This window comes from Podarcis tiliguerta, assembly GCF_965153285.1.
Source record: "Podarcis tiliguerta genome assembly, chromosome: 1".
NCBI lineage: Eukaryota > Metazoa > Chordata > Lepidosauria > Squamata > Lacertidae > Podarcis > Podarcis tiliguerta.
Window position 1 is genome coordinate 14,722,395 of NC_139534.1, and position 27,938 is coordinate 14,750,332.

The 27,938-nt window shown below is 44.2% G+C and overlaps 1 protein-coding gene and 1 long non-coding RNA gene across 7 annotated transcripts in view; one reads left to right on the plus strand and one right to left on the minus strand.

Annotated features, from left to right (window-relative positions):
* Positions 1–27,938, plus strand: part of MYO1B (myosin IB) — a 140,860-nt gene that overhangs the window by 82,997 nt on the left and 29,925 nt on the right. For all 6 annotated transcript variants that reach the window (XM_083406587.1, XM_083406583.1, XM_083406586.1 and 3 more), the window contains exons 8-17: positions 10,371–10,469; positions 10,677–10,780; positions 12,859–13,006; positions 13,152–13,270; positions 14,537–14,623; positions 14,870–14,935; positions 18,399–18,503; positions 21,523–21,585; positions 24,157–24,357; positions 25,765–25,991. In XM_083406587.1, coding sequence (XP_083262713.1) covers positions 10,371–10,469; positions 10,677–10,780; positions 12,859–13,006; positions 13,152–13,270; positions 14,537–14,623; positions 14,870–14,935; positions 18,399–18,503; positions 21,523–21,585; positions 24,157–24,357; positions 25,765–25,991 — 1,219 coding nt within the window. The remainder of the gene's footprint in view (positions 1–10,370; positions 10,470–10,676; positions 10,781–12,858; positions 13,007–13,151; positions 13,271–14,536; positions 14,624–14,869; positions 14,936–18,398; positions 18,504–21,522; positions 21,586–24,156; positions 24,358–25,764; positions 25,992–27,938) is intronic.
* Positions 22,724–24,130, minus strand: LOC310665482. The gene is made up of 2 exons (XR_014505495.1): positions 24,067–24,130; positions 22,724–23,439 (listed from the first exon to the last, which is right to left on the minus strand). It is a non-coding gene; the product is annotated as an uncharacterized lncRNA (long non-coding RNA).

Sequence of the window (27,938 nt, forward strand, 5' to 3'; positions counted from 1 at the left end):
GGGGGGCAAGTAGTTCTCCTCCTCAGCCCCCAGGACCAGCCCCAGCCCCAGCGCTTACCTTCCCTGGGGCTGCCACTACCAACACCACCACCACCACCGCTGCTGCTTCTTCTCGTGGGTAGACAGAGCGAGCTCGTCCGCTCCGCTCTCTGGCCCACAGGAGCACCAGGGCGGCGGGTGCGGTTGGGAAGATGAGTGGCGCGAAAGGGCTGGCTCCGGAGAGGGGCTGCTTAAAATGGCGCTCCGCCCAGCCCCCTTCCTCCTCTAGGCAGGGCGGGGGGAAGCCAGGAGGAGGGAGGGAGGGAGGAGGCGCCGCCGCAGTGTGTGTGAGGGAGGGAGAGGGGGGAAATGGAATGGTGCAGGAAAAAAATGGCGCAGCCCGAACAAACAGAATCCCCACGCTGATCCAGAGACAGTCTGCAGGCTGGATCCTGAAGGCAATTGGGCCTGATCCGGCCCACGGGCCTTAGTTTCCCGACCCCTGGGCTAGAAGATCCTCGGGGTCCCTTTGTAGTTTAGTTAGGTTCAACAGATTTAAGTACATTTAAACAACTAACAGGGACGCGGGTGGCGCTGTGGGTTAAACCACAGAGCCTAGGACTTGCCGATCTGATGGTTGGCAGTTCAAATCCCCGTGACGGGGTGAGCTCCCGTTGCTCAGTCCCAGCTCCTGCCAACCTGGCAGTTTGAAAGCACGTCAAAGTGCAAGTAGATAAATAGGTACTGCTCCGGCGGGAAGGTAAACGGCGTTTCCGTGTGCTGCTCTGGTTCGCCAGAAGTGGCTTAGTCATGCTGGCCACATGACCCGGAAGCTGTACGCCGGTTCCCTCGGCCAGTAAAGCGAGATGAACACTGCAACCCCAGAGTCGGCCACGACTGGACCTAATGGTCAGGGGTCCCTTTACCGTTACCTTTTAAACAACTAACTGCTTGTTTCAGTAGCTTTGTATGCACCATTCTAAAGGGTTAACTAAACTGCTCTGTTTTTTCCTGCTCCCATCCAGTTCTGAATTTGCTACTGCTCTGGTGAAGAGGCGGTAATCCTTGTCTGGGCAGATTTCCTCTGTCCAAGACCCCCCACCCCACCCCTTTCTCCTCAGTAGCACTTTGGGATGACACACATGTCTTGGAAGGAAGTGTGTGGCTTGTCAGGCTGCAAGTTTATATTTAGCTTTCAACTCTGTTGCTTGCCACACAAAAAAAGGAAAGAAAAGGGAGGGAAAGACTGGTTAGCCAGGATGGTCCCTACTGTGCAATGGAAGAAGAGGAAGTGACTAAAAATAACTGTTCCTGGACCATTTAGAATATATTATACTACTGACATTTATTTCTTGCTTGTGTTATATAGTCATTCCTTTCCCAAATGTGAATTCAATTTGTAATGCAAATGAAAGAAGGAGAAGTTAACTGTTGTATAATAGACGAGAAAAGCATCCCGAAGGTGTTTTTTTTGTGGCGTGGCTTACCAATTGTGCACATTTAAAAGAGGTGGTGTTTCTGTATGTAGACTAGCCAGCCTTAAAGAATGGCTTGTTGTCTTGGCTTTTTTCTTTTCCCCCATATCATCTATCATCTATCTATCTATCTATATCTATCTGTCTATCATCTATCTATCTAACTTTATTTGAACAATACATACAATACATTTTGCAAAAGCAAAATCAAACCAAACCAAAACACAAGAAAACAAAACAAAACAAAATAATAACAACACCAAAAACATCACATATTCTCTTGATTTCCATTCATCCCCTTGTGTTATCTAAACTTCATTTTCCACTTCACACATTTATGTTTCTAAATATTTAAAAATACTTTATTAATTAATGTTCCTCTCTTGTCTTGCAAGATTCAGTTCAGACCCGTCAAAGCATTTAGATTTTTACAGTACCGTTTTATATACTCTCTAAAGACATTCCATTCTTTATTTAATCTCTGTTTTGAGTCATCTCTTAAACTTACAGTCATTTTGGCTAATTCTATATATTCTATCATCTTCACCGGCCAGTCTAATTTGGCGGGTAGCACTTCTCCTTTCCAATTTTTTGCTATTAAAATTCTAGCCGCCGTTGTCACATACACGAAGATTCTTCTAATTTTTTTTGGGGGGGGGGGATTTCAGTAGGCATAATGCCTAATAGGAATGCTCCTATTGGATTTTTTTGAAATGAACATTTAAAGATGTTGTTAAGTTCATTATATAGTGTGTCCCTGAATTCTCTTACTGTCTTGGCTTTTTAAAAGGTTCAGAAGCTACATAAGCTTCCTAGTTTGTTTCTCTTGTCCGTGCCAAGCCAGGAGCCATCAGGTAGTGTGTGCAATCAACTATGGCTTATTCTGACATGCAAACATGGCCATAGTGTTGAGCACTCCTTTTTTTATCATGTGGCCGGGCATATCTCTACTGTGAGCCTATACAGAGAAAAATCCTGGGGTGTATTTTCACCCTACGATGGCAGCTTCATCCTCTGTACCATACTTCTGTAGGGCAGTGGCGTAGCGTGGGTTGTCAGCACCAGGGGCAAGGCAAGTAATTTGCACCCCCTAACCCGTGGATTTGCGCCCCCTAACCCTAACCCCCAGATGTTGCTCCCGGTGCGGCCGGGCCCCCCTGCACCCCCCACGCTACGCCACTGCTGTAGGGTAGGGGGAAATTTGGGGTGTAGCAGATGGTGGTGGATGTGTGGCAGAATGCACAAATAGTAAGATATAGTGCTGCATGGAAGTAAATCAGTAAGTCTTACATCATAGGCAGGCTGCAGGCCCAAGAGACAACAGGAAACTTAAATAACCTTCAGCACCTTATACTGCCTGCAGGGTTTCAAACAAATGTTTTCTGTTAGACGTATATTTACCATCAAGCAATTTGATATTTGACTTGAGCTTAATGAGGGTGAAAGAGGAGAGCACAAACTATGGTCTGAAGCTCAACATCAAAAAAACTAAGATCATGACCACTGGGCCCATCACCTCCTGGCAAATAGAAGGGGAAGAAATGGAGGCAGTGAGAGATTTTACGTTCTTGGGCTCCATGATCACCGCAGATGGTGACAACAGCCACGAAATTAAAAGACGCCTGCTTTTTGGGAGAAAAGCAATGACAAACCTAGACAGCATCTTAAAAAGCCGAGACATCACCTTGCCGACAAAGGTCCTTATCGTTAAAGCTATGGTTTTCCCAGTAGAGATATATGTAAGTGAGAGCTGGATCATAAAGAAGGCTGATCGCCGAAGAATTGATGCTTTTGAATTATGGTGCTGGAGGAGACTCTTGAGACTGCAAGAAGAGCAAACCTCTCCATTCTGAAGGAAATCAGCCCTGAGTGCTCACTGGAAGAACAGATCCTGAAGCTGAGGCTCCAATACTTTGGCCACCTCATGAGAAGAGAAGACTCCCTGGAAAAGACGCTGATGTTGGGAAAGATGGAGGGCACAAGGAGAAGGGGACGACAGAGGACAAGATGGTTGGACAGTGTTCTTAAAGCTACCAACATGAGTCTGACCAAACTGCGGGAGGCAGTGAAAGACAGGAGTGCCTTGGCGTGCTCTGGTCCATGGGGTCACGAAGAGTCGGGCACGATTAAACGACTAAACAACAACAAAAACAAAAACAGTTAGCCGTGCCTTCTTCTGAGGAGATGTATTCTCCCACTAGCACCAATAATTTAATAGTAATAATTTTATTAGTTGTACCCTGCCCTATCTGATTCGGTTGCCCCGACCACTCTGGGCAGCTTCCAACAAATATAAAAGTGTAATAAAATACCAAATGTTTAAAACTTCCCTATACAGGGCTGCCTTCAGATTTCTTCTAAAAAGTTTTATAGTTATTTATCTCCTTGACATCTGATGGGAGGGCATTCCACAGGGTAGGTGCCACTACCGAGAAGGCCCTCTGCCAGGTTCCTTGTAACTTCACCTCTTGTGATCCTCCCTCCCCCCACATCCCATGTCCAGCACTTAGCAGCCTTGCAGATAAATATACAAAATTTGCCAGCATGCACATTCTTCTGACCACCTACCTGCTTGCATTTACCTGAGCCCTGCAGGATGTATTTTGTGGTAAGTCCGGCAAGTAATTGGTGAATGGCAAATGGGGAGCTTGGTGTGCTAGCCTGCCAGTGTGCAAACACACTTTATTTCCTATATTGCTGTGCCCCTTTTGCATTTGCATTTCGGGTGAAAACGTGTCTGAAATATTTAATCTTTGTTTCTTAATGCCGAGTTGATAACCATCAGTATACAGTGGTACCTCAGGTTAAGTACTTAATTCGTTCCGGAGGTCCGTACTTAACCTGAAACTGTTCTTAACCTGAAGCACCACTTTAGCTAATGGGGCCTCCTGCTGCCGCCGCGCCGCCAGAGCACGATTTCTGTTCTCATCCTGAAGCAAAGTTCTTAACCTGAAGCACTATTTCTGGGTTAGTGGAGTCTGTAACCTGAAGCGTATGTAACCTGAAGCGTATGTAACCTGAGGTAGCACTGTACAGTGGTACCTTGGGTTACAGACGCTTCAGGTTACAGACGCTGCTAACCCAGAAATAGTACCTCAGGTTAAGAACTTTGCTTCAGAATGAGAACAGAAATTGCGTGGTGGCGGTGCGGCGACAGCAGTTGGAGGCCCCATTAGCTAAAGTGGTACTTCAGGTTAAGAACAGTTTCAGGTTAATAACTGACCTCCAGAACGAATTAAGTTCTTAACCTGAGGTACCACTGTAATGAGTTTTTTGAAGATTCCTTACCAACTTTTTTAAAGGATCTATAGGCTGCGCTGCATGCTTGGGATCTACAAAACTGGCATAACCTAAGCTCTGTTTCAAATAAGACTCGGAATGGTAGTTGCCTGTTACAGTAAATATCTGGCTTCCTGCTTATAACTACTCTCTGGAAAAAAATAATCCTGTAAGGACAAGTGCTGTGAATGTTCCTTTATGGAAATTGTTAATTGCTTTAGCTTCCCTCCCAAAGACAATCCGAGAGAGACTGGTACTTCTAACAGAATCAGCTGAACATTTTCAGGAAACTGTTTATATAAATCTCTCTAGGGGCATGTAAGTAATTGCAGCCAGGCCTTGTGTGCAGTGTTTTCACCAGCTGAACTCTCCCTTCGAACAAGTACACTTACTCTGGTTTTAGAACCATTTGCGCATGAGGTCCGTAAGTGTTCGACAAAAGCAAGGAGATACCGCGGAATTCCTTTAGCGTGTAGTCATTCTGAAACGGGAGAGAAAATACTTAAGACGAACAGTATATTGAGCGGCTGAAAAGCTAATAAATTCCTAGATGCAGAACAGCTTGCCTATGTCTGTTGCATCTTTTTACAGATGTCTACTTCGCAACAGTCACCTCTGTATGCAGATGTCTTCTCTTGCTGTGGTCTCTAGCATGGATTGCATATGTGAAGGAGTATATTTCTGATTATAACTTTTTACCCTTGCACTTTTGTTTTTAGCAGTATTTTCTAGCATGGGGTAAAGCAGAAAGAGCCATGGCATTTAGCCTCTCCTAAATGGAATGTGATCCAAAATGACAGATATGAAGTTGGCACTTTACTGTGCGGTATAAAGGCTGTGGGGACGCTGGTGGCGCTGTGGGTTAAACCAGAGAGCCTTGGGCTTGCCGATCAGAATGTTGGTGGTTCGAATCTGCGTGAGCTCCCGTTGTTCAGTCCCTGCTCCTGCCAACCTAGCAGTTCAAAAGCACGTCAAAGTGCAAGTAGATAAATAGGTACTGCTCCGGCGGGAAGGTAAACAGTGTTTCCGTGCACTGCTCTGGTTCGCCAGAAGCGGCTTAGTCATGCTGGCCACATGACCCGGAAGCTGTCTGCGGACAAACGCCAGCTCCCTCGGCCAGTAAAACGAGATGGGTGCCGCAACCCCAGAGTCATCTGCAACTGGACTTAACGGTCAGGGGTCCCTTTACCTTTACATATAAAGGCTGTGGATTGTCGTCAACTAAGCTTTACTTTGAGTAAACCCATTCCAATGAACAAACTAAGTTAGGTACATTCATTTTCCTGGATTTACTCTGAGTAAAACTTTGTTGCATACCAGCCAGATGGGTGGGGTATAAGTAGTATTATTATTAGCACCTAGATCAAAGTGGAAAAATGAAAACAGAAACATAGGCTTATGGAATCCAACCACTGCTGCATTTAGCACATTGCCCCTCCATCAGCTGTGTCCATTTCCGGATACTTTTGGTGAAATTGCAGTATTATAAAGAGCACCAACAGTTCTTATCATTCCTGCCCAGTGTTTTGCAGTATAATCTTTCAGGCATGTCAGGGCATGTGGATATGTGTTCCGAGTTGTTCTAATACCTATTGAGGTTAACCGTACATAAATCTGTGCAGAATTGGAGTGCAAAGGGGACCAGCAGACATCTAAATCTTAAAGCACAAGAGTAAACTGAAATAAAACCCAGTTCTTGGGTTCTTTGTCCTTTGTACGCTTTGAGCATACATAATACTCTGTAGGTTCCGGTTAGTGCAATGGTGTTTGTCTACAGTATATGTGTGAGTACCATAACTACTTGGATGAAGACAACCCCATGAATTCTCTCCATTCCCTCCCTGGCTTCTAGTGATGTGATCATTTCATGGGCAAGACACCTTCAAGTGACCCGATCCATGTTTTGCTGGTTTTCTCTGTTACACTGCAGCCACATCAAGTGACAATTATGAGAAATTTGTTGCATGTATGTGAGTAAAGAGGAACTTTGTCACATGATAAAGTATGTGATTATATGTAAAAAAAAGTATGTGGCTATATGTAAAAGGAGCCTACTTTGGTAGATGATCCGAGCCAAAATGAACAGTGTATGTGGTACACTGTTGAGAGAGAGAGAGCACTGACTTCTCAGCTCAGGTACTATCCTGGCTCTCCTCCCCAGACACAGAACTTGGCATATTATCATGACTGGAGGCTTTAAAAGTTTTATGATTGAAGTCAGTGCAACATCCCAACTTTGGGTCTTCAGGCTATAAGCTATTAAACCACAACAGAGTGCTATGATACATGAAGAGGCTTAACTAAGACGTTGACCCAACACTGGACATGGACCTTGTGCACTCCTTTTGGATAGCAGGCACAGCTATTGCGCAATGGATATCCTCAGTCTCTGGACTCAGCAAGCAAACAGGTACCCCTGTGTAGAGAATGGACATGTGTGGTTTGTTGCTTTAGTTCATGATTACCTGGTTTGTCAAGTTCTTAAAACTTGGCTTGCTGAAAGAAAGGGCTGCTAAATGTTTGGGTTTTCCTGGCAACATCCGGGAATCGCCATGAATCCGGGCAGATTTTTGCCAAAGCAGCAGAATGTCTGGTGAAACCCAGGCATATGGCAAGTTGGGTTATTTTTTTAATCTTAAAAAATCAAAGAAAAGGCCCAAAAAGAAAGAAAGAAAGAAAGAAAGAAAGAAAGAAAGAAAGAAAGAAAAGCTCAACAGCTCTGTCCAGATTTTCACTTTGGGGAATATGGCAGCCCTTTGAAAAATAATCACTTGACTTTACTGGGTGTGTAAATCATGCATTGTTGTTAATTATGGTTATATTGATTCCAAAGAACACATAGTTCATTGTTGTTGCTTCAACTATCATGGTCATATCAAACCTATTGTTGGCATCTGTCTGTCTCGAGAGACAATGATAGTGAACCTCCAGTGTTGAGGTCAAACCAGTGGAGAATCACCACACCTTCTGTAGTTGCAGAGACTGGTAACTTACAATGGCTGCCTCCCGCATGACCTCTTCAGGGCACAAGTGTGTATGGAGGTCCTGGGCTGCCCAGACAACAAGACCCTCCTCCCAGCCTCACTGATGTGGTCCAGAGGAAAGCAGAGCAATACGTTTGGCACCAGCTTGGCTGCAGGAGTTTCCACAAGGAGGCGTACAGGGCACCATCCAACCGTCTTAGGACCTCCACTCTGGGTTTACTCCTTAGCCTTTTCTTCTCCCAATGATATCCTGCAAGGCAGCAAAGGATTAGGATCAGAGTTTTCCATATCAAACCAAAGATCACGTAAATGTTGCACACTATACTCTTCAATGGTTTTCCCAGGAGTGGTTTTTTCCCCAGTGGCGGCTATGGTTTTCCCAGTAGTGATGTATGGAAGTGAGAGCTGGACCATAAAGAAGGCTGATTGCCAAAGAATTGATGCTTTTGAATTATGGTGCTGGAGGAGACTCTTGAGAGTCCCATGGACTGCAAGAAGAGCAAACCTATCCATTCTTAAGGAAATCAGACCTGGGTGCTCACTGAAAGGACAGATCCTGAAGCTGAGACTCCAATACTTTGGCCACCTCATGAGAAGAGAAGACTCCCTGGAAAAGATCCTGATGTTGGGAAAGATGGAGGGCACAAGGAGAAGGGGACAACAGAGGACGAGATGGTTGGACAGTGTTCTTGAAGCTACCAGCATGAGTTTGACCAAGCTGCGGGAGGCAGTGGAAGATAAGAGTGCTCTGGTCCATGGGGTCACGAAGAGTCAGACACGACTAAACGACAACAACATACTCTTCAATAACAAATTGCATTCTCCAAATATTAGTGCTTGACTTCATTAGCACATTCTTGGGTTTAAAGGGGGAGAACGATACCCTTGCTCCGAGCTCCAGAGATACGTTCATTTATACAGATTTCTTTCTTGAAGCATAAACTGCCTTCTAAATGTTCTACCCAGTTCTGCGACGCAGAACAACAGTGCTTTCATTCTGAGCATCCTTTGTGGAAAGGCCCTTGTATATTTACTTTTCTAATAGCAGCAGGTGACATGAAGACAAAACGCTGCTGGTAATGTGCTGAAATATTAATAGGCCTTATTGTATGGCTTCTTGTTCTGAATGTTAATGTAGCGTAAAACACAGCAGTAGCCCGATGGGGATAAGTTGCATTTGGCATGCAAATACACCCTTTGAGGGTAAAGGCTTATAGCAAATCTGCATTTGAGAGACAAGGTGAAGGAGTAAACGATAGATATGTTTGCGTATGACTGGGTGTCACTGCAAGAGTGGGGCTTTTATTGCCCCTATTCATTCTACCCAGACATAAGCTTGAAGAGTTTCCAAAGTAATCTAGCTTAAGTCCTTGGTTTGACGCAGGCTGTATTCAAACTATACTTTAGCAGATTAATTTGTGTAATGGAAGAAGGCCAGAGGTATGCCTTGGAGAGACTTTTCACCCGTTTGTTTGAATATGGATGGAAAATGTGTATGTATTGCTAGATTATCTGGCCACACTTTATTGTATTTCATATTTAAGAGATGGCAGCAGGTAGAGCATGCTCTGCAGCGATGGTTTCAGAGTGTCCCAACATACCGTACTTTTCTGTGTATAAGACGAGGGTTTGTTATTAAAAAATACAGTGGTTCCTCGGGTTAAGTACTTAATTCGTTCCGGAGGTCTGTTCTTAACCTGAAACTGTTCTTGACCTGAAGCACCACTTTAGCTAATGGGGCCTCCTGCTGCTGCCGCACCGCCAGAGCACGATTTCTGTTCTCATCCTGAAGCAAAGCTCTTAACCCAAGGTAATATTTCTGGGTTAGCGGAGTCTGTAACCTGAAGCGTGTGTAATCCGAGGTACCACTGTAATGAAAAATGGGAGTAGTCTTATACTATTTAATTCTGTATTGTTTTTAACACTCAATTGGGAGCCAGCCAGAGTGGCTGGGGAAACTCAGCCAGAAGGGCAGGGTATAAATAATAAATTATTATTATTATATTATTATACACAGATAAGTGCATGGGGAGGGTGTCGTAGAACTGGTTCCTGCCGCGAGCAAGAGATTGTCGGTGGCTATTGGGCATGTTATTGGTGGCTGTGGCAAGGGCTGGTGTTGATTGGCTGTCACTGCGGCAATTGGGCGGGCGATTGGCGGCTTCTGCCGGCGAGGGGACAGACGATAGGTGGTTTTTGCGATGTGTGTGAGTGGCAGCGTAGGTCAGTCGGGTGATCGATTTTCAGCAATTCCCCCTAAAAAAAGCTCAACAACTATGGGCAATCTTCCCCCAATTTTCTTAATTTTGAATCCTCAAAGATAGGGGGCGTGTTATACATGGACAAATACGGTAAGTTTCTGTTTACTTGTTAGTCATTTCCCCCCCAGAAAAGTGAACTTGAAGCAAGTTACAGAGACAAACATTAACACAAAGCAGAAAAATCAGAATAAAAACAACCTAAAATGCTCATTGATTATATGTATAAGACGACAGATCTAACTCAACCCCACAGTGTGCCACACTTCTCTTACATAAAAAATAAATAACGGGAATGGGATCGTACAGTTCTTTGATACAGGTGTGATAGTGGCCAAAGAGAGGCAGACTAGAGGAGTGGAAAAATAATTTCTGTGGCATCTTGTTTTTTTTAGATCTGTTGGAAAAGTCTCGTGTTGTTAAACAACCAAGAGGTGAAAGGAATTTCCACATTTTTTATCAGATATTGTCTGGAGGATCGGAAGATTTGCTCAGTGAGTACAACTCTGGTGGTGTTTTAAATGTCTAATAGAATTGCACATGAAGTTGCGTAAGTTAATCGAAGTCTCCATAATTGATTTGCGTGGTTTGTATGCCTTTCAGTGCACATACATGTTAAGCAGCTTAAATTCTCCCTGCTATTAACAGCAATAGTGGGTCAGGGAATTTAGCTGTTAACAAGGCCCATTTTCATTTTGTAGAAAAACTTAAGCTGGAGAGGGACTTCAGTCGATACAACTACCTTAGCCTGGACTCTGCAAAAGTGAATGGAGTAGATGATGCTGCAAATTTCAGAACGGTTCGGGTAAGAATTGGTGCAAATTCCGTATTAGTTTAAACTTGACTTCATTTTATAATTTTGCCAAATTGTTGAGTCATCCAAGATGATCAGCAGCATAAAAACATGAAATCTGACAATGTGATCCATTAAAAGAGTTTAATAATATTTGGGATATTAAAAGTTACTTCCGCTACCAATAAGCAAGCTTCTGTGACCTGAGGCTGTGAAGTGGTTTATAAATTTGTAAATAATAATAATATATGAGTGTTACTTTTTTTTTGTTACAATAAAGGCTACATTTGGATTCCACATCATCGAGACATGAAACTATGGTTTACTTAACTTTTATTAGCTTAAATAAGCCGGTTTCATAAACCAGGGTTCAAAGTTGATTTTTTTTTTTTTTACACTAGGCATAGTTAAGATTAACCACAGTTTGCTCAGTTCAGATGACACAGCAAGCTATGGTTAGTTAAAAGTTTCTGAACTCATTCTGCTCCCTACCCCTTCTCTGGTATGACATGAGGCCATTCCTCTGAGGATAAGCAATGGCTTATTGTGACTTTCAAATGAGTGTTGTGCTTTGTTTCTGTGGCCTCCCAGTTCAGTGCATTTGGAAGTGGCAGAAAGACACAGTTTAATGCTGCTTTGGTGTCTGTAAGTCTGAAGGGCAGTTTAAGCATATTTTAAATAAGCTAATAATAGTTGGTTGTGAGGATAAAATGAAATGGGGAGGTTGGTAGGGGAAGAGGACCACTGTGCAGGGCTGTCTTACCCATGGGTGCTAGGGGTGTGGGGCACCCGGGCCATAGCTGTCAACTTACAGATTTGAAAATAAGGGACCAGCAGCCTTGAAAATAAGGGATCAGCAGCCAAAATAAGGTATTTTAGTCAACCAGCTGAAATACGAAGTTAAAAAGGACCAGATAATTTTGGAGAGCAGCGCCGGTTTTTAGCCCTTTGTTTCCAGAGGTTGCTGATGAAACACTGCAATTAAATAACTACAAGCAGCAACCACTTTTCGCGCAAAACGAAGTCCAAGTTACGAAGATGCTGCTGCAGTTCTGTATCTTTTCTCTCGTGCTCCATCTGCAGCTCTCAGTTCCATCAGGCGTGGCGGGGGGGGGGGGGGGGAAATAGCGCCCGAAGTAAACCCACAGATCAGACCATCTATGCTAGTCTACCACTACAAATCTATGGGAGAAGTGTTTGCGGTCCTTCTCCGCTTTCCCCCTCTATGGTTAGCCCTTGGAACATCTGCCCGTGCCTCCTCCTCCTCTCTCTGAACTGCTTTCTCTATGGCTGCCCTCGCTCTTCTCTCAAGGCTCCTCAGCAATTCATATGCCGCGCCAGGCTGCCCATCTCATCTGAATCCTTCAGCGGCGCAGCCGCAGTACGGCCTAGCGGGAGCGGCGGTGACGGGCAGAGGGGAGGCCCCAGGCAGAGACGCTCAGTTCGGCAGCCACGAGGAAGATGGTGGCGGAAGGCCTGAGGCTCCCACCAGTCCCGGTGGGGAGGGGTTCCCGGGGGCTGAGGCTGGTGAGAGGAGGCCGGAGGGGGGCGAGCCGAGCAGCCAAGCAACACAGTTGGAGCCTCCCTCCTCCCTGGCCGGCAGGGAGGGAGGGAGAGGAGCTGCTTCCTTTGAAACCCAGGAAATTTAAGGGACATCATCAATAAGGGACAGCAGCGGGACACGGCGCTGGGATAAGGGAGTTTCCCGCCAAATAAGGGACGGTTGACAGCTATGACCCGGGCACCGGGCTCTCAGGGGCAATAAGCTGAGAGTCCAGGGCTCAAGAGTTGAGTCTGGGAAAGAGCCCGCCCATTGGTTGGAGTGCCGTGGTGGGCTCTTCTGTTTCTCTCTGCGCCGCAAGTTCGGGGGCAACCGAGCCAGCAAGACACTGAGGCGGCTGGATGGCTCTGCCCTCCTGCATGCCTGGGACTGGGCAACCTTGGGGGGACGACGCTAGGCAGATCTTTTGCACCCTGGCACTGCATATGCTTAAGACAGCCCTGCCACCGTATTCCAGCTTGTGCTCTTTGGAGAAAGGACAGGCAGGATAAATCAATGCGACGAATAAAACTTGATTTCCCTATTCTAGAATGCCATGCAGATCGTGGGGTTTATGGACCATGAAACGCAGTCAGTTTTTGAAGTTGTCGCGGCCGTCTTAAAACTGGGGAACATCGAATTCAAACCTGAATCTCGAGTGAATGGTTTGGATGAAAGTAAAATCAAGGATAAAAATGGTAATGCAAATAATATGTTCTGATCCAATCAAATCTACCTGCACTTTGATCACTGGTTTAACCCCCCCCCCCCTTTGACTTCTGAATGTACTTGCTGCCTAGGGAGGTAGGAATGATTTTAAATTGAGATTATTTGCTTCCATAGAGCTCAAAGAAATATGTGAGTTGACAGGCATTGATCAGTCAGTGCTGGAGAGAGCCTTCAGCTTTCGTACCGTTGAAGCCAAGCAGGAGAAAGTCTCTACAACCTTAAATGTGTCTCAGGTAATATTGAATTACTACTGTGAATATGTTTTTTTTCTTTCTGGTAGAAAACATAGGGGAATTTTCCTTTGTCACAATGAATAAAATGTGACCTGAAAAGAGGAACTTCTGTGGCCCCTCTTGAAGGATCTGTATTTTCCTATTATTTCATTGTGGAAATATGGATAACTACTGTGGGTGCAAGTTCCTAGCTCAAAGTGGGCTCTTGTATCTTTAACTAGGATCACGGGCTATCATTTGCTTTCCAGAATTGATTATTGTAGTTGAATTTCATGAGTTTCTGCAATTTTTTAAGGCACCCCTTTACTCAGCCATGTTGAGATTGTACCACACAATCTCACACTGGAGGGGAGTACATGGGAGTCACATGACCACATGGTCAAGATAAACTTTGCATATGTCTTTTTTATGCTTTATTGGTTTTTTAGTGATCAACAGAAAATAAAAACAAAAACAAAAATAAACAAGCATTCATTCTGTAGTTGGTGCTTGATGTGTGAAACAATTTGTAGTTGGATTCAACATGACCTCTGGTCCCCCCATTCTGGTTCTCAGATTACATTCTTTAACTGCACACTAAACTTTGTTTCCTCTAAAAAAGGCAAAGGGACCCCTGACCATTAGGTCCAGTCGTGACCGACTCTGGGGTTGTGGCGCTCATCTCGCTTTATTGGCTGAGGGAGCCGGCGTACAGCTTCCGGGTCATGTGGCCAGAATGACTAAGCTGCTTCTGGCGAACCAGAGCAGCGCACGGAAACGCACTCCAGCAATTTAGCTCCAGGGACCACACATTCGCTCTATAAGACACACAGACATTTCCCCTTAGTTTTTAAGAGGAAAAAAGTGTGTCTTATGGAGCGAAAAATACGTTTCATTTTTGCTGATAAGGTACGTTCTGCATGGGAAATGGACTTTAGCTTGCAGGTACAGGATGCAGCCCTCTTCCTAAAGCTAAGCAGATCAAGGACTAGTCGCTACCTGTATGGGAAACAGCCTGAGAATCCTACGCCTTTCTTACAGAAGCAGAGTGGGAGATAGATGTAATAATGATTTAATGACAACGTCAAAACAATTTATTAGAAAGTTCCCTTGCGTATCATGACTTCTGCAAAGCACGCCTGTTTGTTTATATTCATAATTTGACGGGCAACACTTGTGTGTGTGGATTTGCTCCTCCTTATGCTGTGTCAGAGCCAGAAAAAGTCCTGGGCCAACCCCAAATGTTTCTAATATTTGTGTGTCTTTTTTTCTTCTTTCTTTAATTAGGCATACTATGCACGGGATGCACTGGCAAAGAATCTTTACAGTAGACTGTTTTCCTGGCTTGTTACCAGAATCAATGAGAGCATTAAGGTAGTGTTCTTTGAAATCCTGTATACTTAGAACAAATAAGCCTGACAAGTTAAACTAGATGCTCATCAGTTTGTGGCATAATAATGCAAAGTTTTTAGCAGGAAAACAATAGATGTACTCATATAATTGACCCCTGCTTTTCCTCTGTGTCATAATGATGATTTTCATAGAAAAAATTAATTAGGCAGCAATGCTGCCTCCTTGCTGAATTTATAAACATCTGAAAATAACTTTTGTTTCCTTAAGGCACAAATGAAAGTAAGAAAGAAAGTCATGGGCGTTTTGGACATCTACGGCTTTGAAATTTTCGAGGTACTTTTTCTCTGACTGTAATCTTAATGCTTTGTAGCAAGATGTAGTGAATTATTCATTCATTCTATTTTGAACCAGCCTTTTCAACAAAGTTTCTCAAGCCAGCATACAATAAAATGACTACCAAGAAGCAGGTACAATCAGTGCAAAAAAGTGAAAAAATAGGTAACTTGGAAACAACAGAAAAACATTAAAACTAACCCTGAAATATCAAAGCAGAAGAACTCTAAAAGAACAACCAGATAAAATATGGTTCAGTATTTTTTTTAAAAGCCTAAAGTTCCATCAGCAGCAGACATGGAAAGGTGTGAGGAAATGAAACTGATTTTTCTTCATGTAAACTTCATAAGGATAGATGTCAAGTGTACAGACCAAAACCCTGGTCTCCACTCACATATCATACACACAGAAAAAGACTCACTGTTTTTAGGTTTTGCGTTCAGCTTCCTAAGAGTTTCTGATAAAAAGGTGGCATATAAATGTTTAAATTTAAAATTTTAAGGAAGTAGTAATAACTCATAATGTAGAGGGCTAAAATGCAAATTTTGCTCAGGTCCCTCCTCTTGTAGATCATGCACAATGAGAAATCAGATTGGACAAGCAATGCCAAAAGTTTATCTATATTGATTTAGCAATGCACGTACACTTAATCTCAGAATTCTGAATTCTGGCGATTTGTTCCTGTGCCCTTTGAATGGCTTTTTTTTTTTTTTAGTGTTAAGGTTATACCTAGATGGAAAGCAAAACAAACCGTGCATTTCAGATCAAGGAGAGATGTCAGGTTAATTTGTGTCTGCCCAAGGCTATTATGCCAGGAATATAATACATATACTGCAGCTTCTTATACTCAGGCTTATCTGTGACTGTTCCATCCAAAATGTTTTTCATAGCTCGATTTCCCCCCCTTTTCAGCCAGAAGGGTAGAGGCATAAGAACAGTCCCTACAACCCATATTGCCTTTTTAAAATTGGTTTAGCAATGCAGGGAGGTAGAGTAGATGGAAATACGAGACAGCGAAATACAAGATTCTTCTGCTGAGCTGACATCTAACATTAATATGCTGAAATTCAGCAAGGACAAATGTGAATTTTAATATATGAGGAGAGAACAATATGCTGCTCATGGATAAAATAAATTATAAGAGGGTGGCAGTGTAGTTTTAGGCATCAATCCTGTTTCTATTAAAGTCAATGGGAAAGACTTTAAATGAATCATCCTCAGAATTCTTAACTTGGACTACCGTGGAGGAGTGTAGGCAGCCACTGCCTTAAAAAAATCAATATGATATGAAAAATCAAATTGAAAAGTGACACAAGAGAATTGTGGCACCTTAAATTAAGGGCCAAGGTGGACAGGATGTTAATTACATCTTTGCATATAGCATGCAGGATTCTATTTTATTGCAGGTGGTATCTCAGGTGAGGTGGTGATGCACAGCTCTTATGATGTGTGTCTTTCTGTTCCCTTGCTGTCATCCTAAGGGTTAATCCATCCTCTGAAGCAGATGTTTGTTTTTGGAAGACGCTAAAGTTGCAACCTCACCCCCTCCCTGCCCTGTCAGACTGTTGCACTCCTGATAATTGTCAGCTATCCAGCCAGCTCATTCTATTGCCTTTTAAAAACAGAACAGAACAGAACAAAAAAATCCTTCTCTTCAGAACTTTGTTTTTCAGATACTGGCTATCACCCTTATATTAAAAAAGCTGGATTTTAGGGGTTACTTTGTAACACTTCGAGAGAGAGAGAGGTTGTATTATAATGTCCCGTACCTCAGAAGTTGAACATCTTAGTTCCCAAACGTTTTGGTTCCCGAACGATCAAAACCCGGAAGTGACTGTTCTGGTTTGCGAACTATTTTTGGAAGCCGAACGTCCGACGGGGCTTCCATGGCTTCCGATTGGCTGCAGGAGCTTCCTGCAGCCAATTGGAAGCCGTGCTTTGGTTTTTGAACATTTTGGAAGTCGAACGGACTTCCGGAACAGATTCCATTTGACTTAGAAGGTACGACTGTATAGTTTGGCCTAACAATGTTATTATGACATAAGTTTTAATTGACTAGTGTCCACTTCATCAGATGGCATCAAGTATTAAGCTCAGGGAAGAACAACATTTGATCCAGACTATATTTTATATATATATATATATATATATATATGCTTTCGTAGATTTTCACGGGTACAGGAATGCAGGTTTTGGTGTCCTCGGGTGTCTTCCCGTGTAAAAGTTGGGGTGTCTAGGCGACGTTTCGACGAGGTCTCACTCGTCATCTTCAGGCTGGTGCTTTCGGCTTCTTGTTACTGGAACAGAGCAGGATCTCAGTGTTTGAGTTCCTGTGTGTGTGTGTGTGTGTGTATATATATATATATATGTAGGTGTGTATGTAGGTAGGTAGCTATATGCATACATTCTATCCTGGAAAACACACCTAACAGATGCTCTTGTTTTTATTGTTTTTATTTATTTGTTTGAAAATATTTAAATACTGCTATATCACCTCAAAAAATATTAAAGCGGTTTACAAAAGTAAAAAATACATAAAAGAGAACCATTCAATAAATAAAGTAGAACCATAAAATAGAACATAAGAAGAGGCTGCTGGATCAGGCCCAAAGCCTATCTATCACAGCATCCATTTTCTGCTTGTGATAGTGACCTCTCTTGTCTGAGCACCTATCTTGGAAGATGTAGTAATGACCCATGCAAGCATTAAAAGTTTTATAGCTGGTTTGGATGATCATGCCTCATTTTAATAATCTGGGTTATGAACCAGCCTTTTTCCTGTGCATGCATCTCCCTCTTTCCAGCAGCAATTAAACCAGGAAGCCTCTAATGAATAACAATTTATCATTTCAACCTTCTGGGAAACTTTGTTTTCCAGCTGTCAAGCAAGGCAGGATCTTACAAATCTACTTCAAACCATAGTTTAATATCCTGGCTTGGTCCAGAGATACGCATAGTTTTCCTGATTCAGATTAAACAGGAAGCTATGGTCAGCTGAAGACCTCATGGTTTGCTTGCTCATTCAGCGAAGAAAGGAGCCGTGGGGCTCGTGTCACTGCTTGTTAAACTGAGATACGATTGTCTGAACAAGGCTTTAGTCATTAACATAATTATGGGCTCACACGCTGTGAATCTGTGTGTATTTCTAGCCCTGTAACTTCTTTTGGGTAGGCTGTTTTTAAGGGAAATTTTGACTTCTTTCTGATGAGTAAAAAGTTGTCTACCTGTAGTATTCCTGAACCAAGCACCCAGTACGAAGCGTGATTAGCAAATGGTCTTCAGGCATATATATAAATCCTGTCATGCATGGAATAGGTGCGTATCATATTAAATCCCAGAAGGTAGTCCCATTGCAAAAATCTGCTTGCAGGCCAGAGATTTGGATAGGGCTCATCTTTGGAAAAATATGCTGCCAGGCTTCCATGTGTCGCCATTGTCACTCTTTCCTATCTTTGTTTTGTAGGATAACAGTTTTGAACAGTTCATTATTAACTACTGCAACGAGAAGCTGCAGCAGATCTTCATTGAGCTTACCTTGAAGGAAGAGCAAGAAGAGTACATACGAGAGGTAAAACCCATTTGTTTCCTTGTTTACCTATCTGCCTCTGTGCACCTACAATCCTTGTCCTTGTTTTTGCTTTTTGCCTTTATAGCTTTTTCCTTGATGGTTGCGATGACCTTGTCAGGTACAAAACAGAACTACCATGTTGATGTTCTGTTTGTGAGGCGTTAGTAGTAGCCCTGAAACCAGATAGGCAGTTGAAAAGACACTGATTTAAGGTGAAGTCTTTACTCCAGGTGGTATCCTTTTTGTTGAATAGTGGGTAGACATGGCAGACGGCACAGCGATTTCTCCAAAGCAGCTCTTTATTTTGTAAGCTGGAACAGAACTGAACAGCAAACAGCTCAGCCAGCCTGCTTTTATAGGCAGCCGGCTGTCAACATTGTAGCAACAACAACCCAAGGTTTCCCGCCTAAAATAACTGATGTGGACCTGAGTGAAAACTATCTACAGTATCCCCCTGCTGGCCCAGGGTGAGAACTTCAGTACATACCACTTTTGACACAAAATGGTTTTGTGGAGTGGGCGATGGCATCCAAAGTTGGCAGGTAGAGAGGAGATTCACTGGGCTCGACTCTACCCAGGGCTATTTTTCTGCTAGAACTTGCCGAAACTCAGTTCTGGCGCCTCTCAGGTGGGTGTCATTGTCATTATAAGAGAACAAGGGAAACGTTCATGGTAACTCTTTTTCTAGAACAATAACACTGACACTAATCCGCATTTTCTTCCCCACTTTTCTTCCTGACTTTCCCCAGGCTCTTTACACTTCTCCACAATATTTAGACAGTCTACTAGAATCCAGTAACCAAAGTCAAATTTATGCTTATACACTGGTACCTTGTTTTGTGACTGGGATCCGTTCCGGAGCCCCGGCCGCTAGCTGAAAAGGATGCAGGGCAAAGCGCCGTGTCTGTGCCGTGCCTGTAGATATATTCTGTATATAATTATATTCCAGATATAGAATATAGACACTATATTCTTCTAGATTTTTTTTTTTTTTAGAAACGAACACATTCTAAATCTGATTTGCCTAAAATCCCAAGGTCGTAAGCTCCTTCGTTTACATGTAATAGACTATAGTGGTACCTCGGGTTAAGTACTTAATTCGTTCCGGATGTCCGTTCTTAACCTGAAACTGTTCGTAACCTGAAGCACCACTTTAGCTAATGGGGCCTCCTGCTGCCGCAGCACGATTTGTGTTCTCAATTTGTAGCAAAGTTCCTAACCCAAGGTACTGTTTCTGGGTTAGCAGAGTCTGTAACCTGAAGCGTATGTAACCCGAGGTACCACTGTAATCTAAATACCTCGTAGCTGCATTTATTTAACACAACAATTCTGATGGCAAGTTGGCAGGTGAAAGTACCGAAATTAAATTTCAGACATTTGGCCACACAATGATTTTGGTGTATGAGCCTATAGCCCTGTTCACAAGTTACTTGTAGGGTATAGCTGTACAGTGGTACCTCTGGTTACGAACTTTGTTCTGGAGGTCCATTCTTAACCTGAAACCGTTCTTAACCTGAGGTACCACTTTAGCTAATGGGGCCTCCCGCTGCCGCCGCCGTGCAATTTCTGTTCTCATCCTGAGGTAAAGTTCTTTACCCGAGGTACTACTTCCTGGTTAGCGGAGTCTGTAACCCCGAAGTTTTTGTAACCTGAGGTGTTTGTAACCCGAGGTACCACTGTATTTACTTTGGAGAAGGGCTCTGCTTTTAGCTTCGCCCCCCCCCCCCAGTGTTACATCTTCCTCGGACAACCATGAATTGGCCACTTTTGTATGTAAAGCAACAACAGTAACTGGTTTGCACAACTGAAACCCTTTTCAACAATTGTGCACAGTAGTAGATTAGAGACAAAACTTCAGAAACATTGGGGAGGGGAAAGCTGTATTTATATTGCCATATGCACTTGGGTGGTGCTAAGCATCACTTCGGATTTGGTTTGTGATGTACAGTGGTACCTCGGGTTAAGTACTTAATTTGTTCCGGAGGTCCGTACTTAGCCTGAAACTGTTCTTAACTTGAAGCACCACTTTAGCTAATGGGGCCTCCTGCTGCTGCTGTGCCGCCAGAGCACGATTTCTGTTCTCATCCTGTAGCAAAGTTCCTAACCCGAAGTACTATTTCTGGGTTAGCGGAGTCTGTAACCTGAAGCGTTTGTAACCTGAAGCCTATGTAATCTGAGGTACCACTGTACTTGCAAAAATGGTTAACCACCACCAAAGTGGGCTGCATAGCCTATGCTGACCGTGTTATTTCAGCTTGTCATCTCTGTCTCAAGATGAAGGCTGAAGGCAGGGGAAAAACACACCAGCAGTTCTTGAGATGAAATTGTCAATTTCCTTAGAAATGCTCCCAAGATGCACAAAAACATTATTGACCCAAAGCTTTGCACTAAAAGGGCTTTGGCTCTGTTTCAGTTAAGTGCATGGGAAATTGACACAGATTGGGGAATGGAATGGAAAGCAAACCTGGCAGCCGTTCAAGGACGCTCATCTTGCTGCAGCAGCATTAGCAGCTTCTGAAGTTTTGACATAATGCTGAAGTCCTGATGATCACAAATTGCTGTGACGAGGAGAAGGGGATACAGCCCTTCATTTCCTTTAAAAACTGCAGACCCACCCCCACCCCCACTCCATATCATAATAGTTCAGCTCACTTTCATCAAAGGAGATTCATATATTGGTGGTCACTATCATCTTTGTGGGATCCTGGCTCTAGGTGCCTGCCTTGTGGGGCTTCTCACTAGCCCATAATTCCTTGTAATTTAAAAGTGGGTGTCAAGCCTATTTAAGGCCTGGGAGGTGAAAAGCGATTAAAGCACATACATCCTTAAGGTTTTCTTGTCTTTAGTGGCCTTATTAGCGCTCAGAGGAACTGGGGTATTGTGCTAGGAATAAAAGAAGGCAAGCCCCTAGCTTACTAAAATATGCTCTGGTTGGAATGGGTGAAATTTTAGCAGAGTACCTTCAAAGCGCCTTCCTGCCATGGTTTTCTTCTTCAATTTCTGTGTTTTATTTCTATAGGGTATTGAGTGGACGCACATTGAATACTTCAACAATGCTGTAATTTGCGACCTAATAGAAAATGTAAGTCATAACTATAGAAAAATGAAATTTTCTGGAATGTTCTCATTCTTTTGATTTGATGGCTGCCACACAAGAACAGGCCTTTTCTGTGGTGGCTCCCTGATTGTGGAATGCTCTCCCCAGGTAGGGATGCCGGCCATCTTCATTACGTATCTTTAGGCACCAGGCAAAAACATTCCTCCTCTCCCAGGCCTTTGCCTATCTTTAACCATCTATGGCGTTTAAAACTGGGGGTGAGGTATTGTTTTTGTGTGTTATTATGATACCATAGCTGTCAGCATTTCCCTTTTTTTTAAGGGAAATTCCCTTATTCCGAATAGGATTCCTCGCAAGAAAAGGGAAAAGTTGACAGCTATGTATGGTGTGCATTTTTTGTGTTTTTATATTGTGAACCTCCCTGTGATCATCGGAAGAAGGGTGCTGTAAAAATTTAAATAATAATGATAATGATTTATTTAGTTCCGAAGAATGTATTGTGACATAGTGCTTTAAGGAGTAAGGAATTATCACTGTATATAGTGTCGTTTGCCCACCTTCCCCCAACCTGGTGTCTTTCAGATGAGATTTTTCGACTGCAGTGCCAGCAGCCTCTGCTGGCATTGCCAACAGTCAGGGATGATGGGTACAAGATCTAGAGGGCCTTAGCCTGGAGAAGCTTGTAGTAAAGCATTCTGAAGAGTGAAATTGAGCAAAATATTCATATTTTTTAAAAAAGCATTTTTCTCCCTCCCATTATAAACAACAACAACAAAACCCTGCTCTCAGAGCGCCTTACAAGTGTCAGTGAGAAGACATTCCCTTCCCTCAGGTTTATAATCTAAAAGACACAGCACAAAAGGAAAAGGGATTGGGGGAAGAGGAGGAAAAAAGAATGTGCAGCAACCGTTTCTTGGTTGCAGAGTTTGTAGAATGACCAGCCAGAATGGAAAGACTTCAAGGAGTGGAGGAGCCAAAAGTTGCTAGTTTTTCAGCAGAGGCCCTGCAGTTCTTCCTGTCTTGCTCTCTTCTACCCTGATGGAATGGCTGCTGCAGATGGCGATTAAGGGGAGCAGGCTGATGGAGACACCGTCCAGTGTCAATGTCTCGTAAACTTCCCTGCAGCAGCAGCAGCAGCAGCAGCAGCAGCTGCAACAATAACAACAATAATAATTTTATTATTTGTATTTCGCCCACCTGACTGGGTTGCCCCAGCCACCCCCAACAGAATAGTAGATGAAAGTAACATTGTTCTTGAGGATTAGGTGGCAAGCTTTTAAAAAAGGTTTCCTTTCCCAATAAATAACATTTCTCTTTTGAATGCTAAATGGAACACTTTGCGTCTTTCAGTGTATGTTTCAAATACAGCATGTACTTGCAGACAGCAGCTCCTGTTAACTACCCACACTTTTAAGTCTCATTAGTTCCTTGACAACAGTGAAATCTGGAGCAGTTCTTTAGCCAGCATCACCAGACAGAGAAAATGAGACACAGACACCAGCGTCTTCCTTCAACTGTCTCGCTTTGGATCATAGCTGAGCTTTGTATTGGAAGTTCATATCGCAAGGATTTGAGAAGGAACAGTTGAAATAAAAGGCATGGATTTTAAAATGGAAAAGAATAGGTGTGCTACCAGTGAATGATACATGCTTAGAAATTTGCGGCTAAGAGACACTATCCTATTCCACATCTCATCAGGAAGAGGAAGAAGACATTCATCTGCTCAGTGATGCTGTTGCCAAGCACCACATTGAGGGAGCCTTTCTACTCCTCTCTGATCTCAGGGGAATAGGGCATTAGAAGGGGTTTCCTCCAAGCAAAGGGCGCAAATTCCATCCTGAATTTTGTGACATCTCTTGGGCCTCAGTGTCTGGAGACCTGAAGAATGGGGAAGTACATCATCATCATCAGACCTTTTATTGGCATCACATACAAACATCCAAAACAATATCAATACAGGATTACCACTTCCCCAGTGGCACAAAACATTTGCTAAAAGAAAGGAGGCAGAGCAGTCTATCGTCACATCTGTAGGTCTCCAGGGAGATCAGACGTCTGCAATGTATTTCGACGACAAAAAACCAAATAGAGATATTTAGCCACTAACTTGGTGAGCTCCTGATCATTCGAATGGGGAAGTACCTAGGAAGTAACGAACAGGTTCGAGCCCTGTGTTGGGTGAAAGATTCCTGAATTGCAAGGGGTTGGACTAGATGACCCTTGGGGTCCCTTCCAACTCTACAACGTTATAAAACAACACCCTGGTAAAGTTGGAGAAATATGTAGCCTTTTTTTGGAAACTGCTGTATATAAATGCTGTTAAATAAATCAATAAAATTTGGACATGTCCAGGTAAATCCTAGTTCAAAGTTTTAGTTGTGCTCAGCATATTGAGTTAATCTAATCTGAATAAATGCCTTTTAATGTGGAAAGGACTGTGTATGGTAGACATACACGCAGACTTTCAACTCTGCATTCTGACTCGAAATTTGACTTGCTAATTACCTGCTTTAGTTTGGCATTCATTTACTGTGAACCTTAAGGGATACATAGAATATTTATGCCCATCTCACACGGAATGTTGTTGCACAACAGAATCAGAATGGAATTCTAGCCATGCTGGATGAAGAATGCTTGAGGCCAGGAGCTGTTACGGACGACACGTTCTTAGAGAAGTTGAACCAGGTCTGCGCCACTCACCAGCACTTTGAGAGCAGGATGAGCAAATGCTCACGCTTCTTGAACGACACTTCCCTGCCCCACTGTTGCTTCAGAATCCAGCATTACGCTGGCAAGGTAATGCACGTTGTATGGTTTTATACACAAGGCTAACATTCCAGCTTTGGGCAGTTTGAAAGCATGCTTGCCGTAGATGCCCCAAGGTGAGATAGTGAGCCGAAAAAAGAGATGCACAAATTATTGCAGATACAGCCTTCCTTCATGTTTCCACTGCAGCCATCCCAGTCGTGAAGAGATAAGCCAGAACACTGTTTAAAGTAGCTTCTCTCTTTTGTTTATGGTGCACACAACTGGGATCAGGAAGGGGCTTAAAGGTAAAGGCAGTGGCGTAGCGTGGGGGGTGCAGGGGGGGCTGGGCGCACCGGGCGCAACATCGGGGGGGGGGGGGCGCTCGCAGCTCTCTGCCCCTACCTGGCTCACTCACTCTCTCTCACTGCAGTACTGGCTGTGCGAATCCGATCCGAGCCGCCGGGTCGCCACCCACTGTGGAGGGGAGGGTGCCAGGCATGCGGTGTGGTGTGGAGAGAGAGTGAGGGACTATTTGGGGGAGGGACAGTGCAGCGGGGGGGGGGGCGCAAATTACTTGCCTTGCCCCGGGTTAGGGGGCGCAAATTACTTGCCTTGCCCCGGGTGCTGACAACCCACGCTACGCCACTGGGTAAAGGTAAAGGGACCCCTGACCATTAGGTCCAGTCGTGGCAGACTCTGGGGTTGCGGCGCTCATCTCACTTTATTGGCCGAGGGAGCCGGCGTACAGCTTCCGGGTCATGTGGCCAGCATGACTAAGCCGCTTCTGGCGAACCAGAGCAGCGCACGGAAACGCCGTTTACCTTCCCGCTGGAGCGGTACCTATTTATCTACTTGCACTTTGATGTGCTTTTGAACTGCTAGGTTGGCAGGAGCAGGGACCGAGCAACGGGAGCTCACCGCATCACAGGGATTCGAACTGCCGACTTCTGATCGGCAAGTCCTAGGCTCTGTGGTTTAACCCACAGTGCCACCTGCGTCCCTAGGAAGGGGCTTAAGGCAAGGGAAAAATGTGGTCTGTTTTAATATAGTTTACTTAACATGCAGCAGGGGAACCATCTAGAGGGGCCAAGGGGCCGAACAGCCCCCTCCGTGAATTTTTCAAGGAGGGGGCCTGACTCCATCAATATTTCGCAGCCTGCGATGGGCCTCACCGGGTCTACTCGCTGCTGCGGCAGGCCCTGTCAGTCCTTCCTGTGATTGTGGCGGGCCTCTCCAGGCCTACCCACGACTGTGGCAGGTCTTATAGCTTCCTGTCACCATGTGATAACACATGTGTGCACTGGGCACCCTCAAAGTTGGGCAGGACCCAGTGCCTCTGACATTCAGCAATAATATTTTGGAGGCATTAGCCATTTGTTCTTGACTTTTGTTTCCGCCCTTCCCTTGGATTGATTATCTCTTGTTCATTGAGACACTCTTGATTCGCATTGTTAGGTGATGTATCAGGTAGAAGGATTTGTCGACAAGAACAACGACCTGCTTTACCGCGACCTGTCCCAGGCCATGTGGAGGGCCAACCACTCCCTCATTAAAGCACTCTTCCCAGAAGGAAACCCGGCCAAGATTAACCTAAAGAGGCCCCCAACAGCAGGTTCGCAGTTCAAGGCTTCCGTGGCAACCTTGATGAAGAACTTGCAGACCAAAAATCCCAACTACATCAGGTAACCTTCAAGGAATCCAGTTCCCTGGCCTTGTAATGCAGCATAATAAAGCAGTAACTCATTGCTACTGAAAATGCTGGAGCCACATGAAGCATTTGACCAACTGGAATGGGCTTTTTGTCTTTCTAAAACTTTTTGAAATTACTGTATCTGGGGGTGGAATTACCGTATTTTTCGCTCCATAAGGTATACCGGACCATCAGGCACACCTAGTTTTTAGAGGCGCAGCCTGTTCGCTTCTCCCAGAGCTTCTGGGGCTGCCAGGGGAAGCCCGGATTACCCCCCCCAGCCCAAAGAGCAAAGAAGCCAAGACAGCGAGTAGGATCCATCCCGCTCGCTGTCTTGGCTTCTGCCATAGCCGCGTGCAGCCTCTCCCACTCGCTGTCTCGGCTTCCTCTTTAGCGGCTGGAGAGGCTGCGCGCGGCTATAGCAGAAGCCAAGACAGAGAGCAGGATGGGTCTTTAGCGGCTAAAGAGGAAGCCGGATTGATCCCGCTCACTGTCTTGGTTTCCTCTTTAGCCGCGCGCAGCCTCTCCGGGCCAGAGGGGCTGCGCATGGCTATGGCAATACCCCCCAGAAGCCCACAGGAGCCGCGCAGCCTTTAAGGATCGTGTGGCTCCTGTGGGCTTTTCTACGAGGAGGGAGAAGGGACTGACTGGCTGCATCAGTCCCTTCTCCCTCCTCGTAGAAAAGCCCGCAAGAGCTGCACGGAGCTCTTGGGGGCTTTTCCTGCCTGCTTCCCCCCTGCATTCGCTCCATAAGACGCGCACACATTTCCCCTTACTTTTTAGGAGGGGAAAAGTGCGTCTTATGGAGCGAAAAATACGGTACGTGTGCTATAACATAACTTATTTAGTACTTAATGGGCAGTAGTGAAAACCAATGATTGGGGGGGGGGGCGAGTTTGCTTTGAACTTTGTTCACATATTAAACAGGGGTGTCTCTGGACTACCCTGTTTGTTTTATCTCCCAAGCCCTTCAATGTTTACATTGCAGGGGAATGATGGAGTTACAAGGTACACCATAGAAGGCAGAGAACATCTAAGTTCATTTGCTGATGACATTGTGATAATGCTGTAAGACCTGATAGAGGTCTTACCAGATATAATTAAGGAGTTGGCATGGTATGGGGTGGTTGCAAGGTTAAAAGTTCATTATGAGAAGCCTGTAGTGTAAACATGGCTCCCAAATTGCAGGCCAAGAGTGCTATGGGGATCCCACCTTACGTTAAATCACTCTTGAGATCTGGGAGTTCAGATTCCAAAAGATCTAAGTAAACTTTGTGCCTTAAACTTAAGCTCGTTGCTCAGAAGAATTAGGAAAGAAACAAAAAGCTGGATAAGCTGAAAGTTGTCCCTTTTAGGCAGAATAGCAATAAAAATGTCAAACCTCCCCAAGCTGTTATTTATGTTTCAGGTGTTTCTCATTTTTAATTCCGGGAAAGGCTCTTTGAAAATGGCAAGCTTCCATTAATAAATTTATTTTCTGGGTTGTGATTTACTATGCAGAAGGACAATCCATATGGCACGAGGAATTCCACATTAACTTTTTTTTAAATAAAAAAAAGCAAAGCTTGTCAGTAATGTCACTTAATTTATTATATACTGGGTGATAAAGGCAAGGTCTTGTTGGGCATGGGGTGGTCAGGATCAGAGACGGTCGCTCTGCAGGCACAACCTTTCCCTTCCAAAAAATTGCAAAGCTTCATAATGTGTTCACATGGTGCATGCTTTGCAGTCTGGAAAGCATAGCAATCCAAATTAATCCCAAGTAGGTGCCCCTGGTATATTCAATCATTTATTCTTCTACAGTGCAGACAGAGAGACACAGAGATTTCAGGGACTGAAAAGGGGAGAGACTGTACCAGCCTAAGGCCTTCTGTATAACACCTATCCATTTACAGACCAGTAGTTGAGAGGTTGATTAACCACGACTGAACTCAACTGG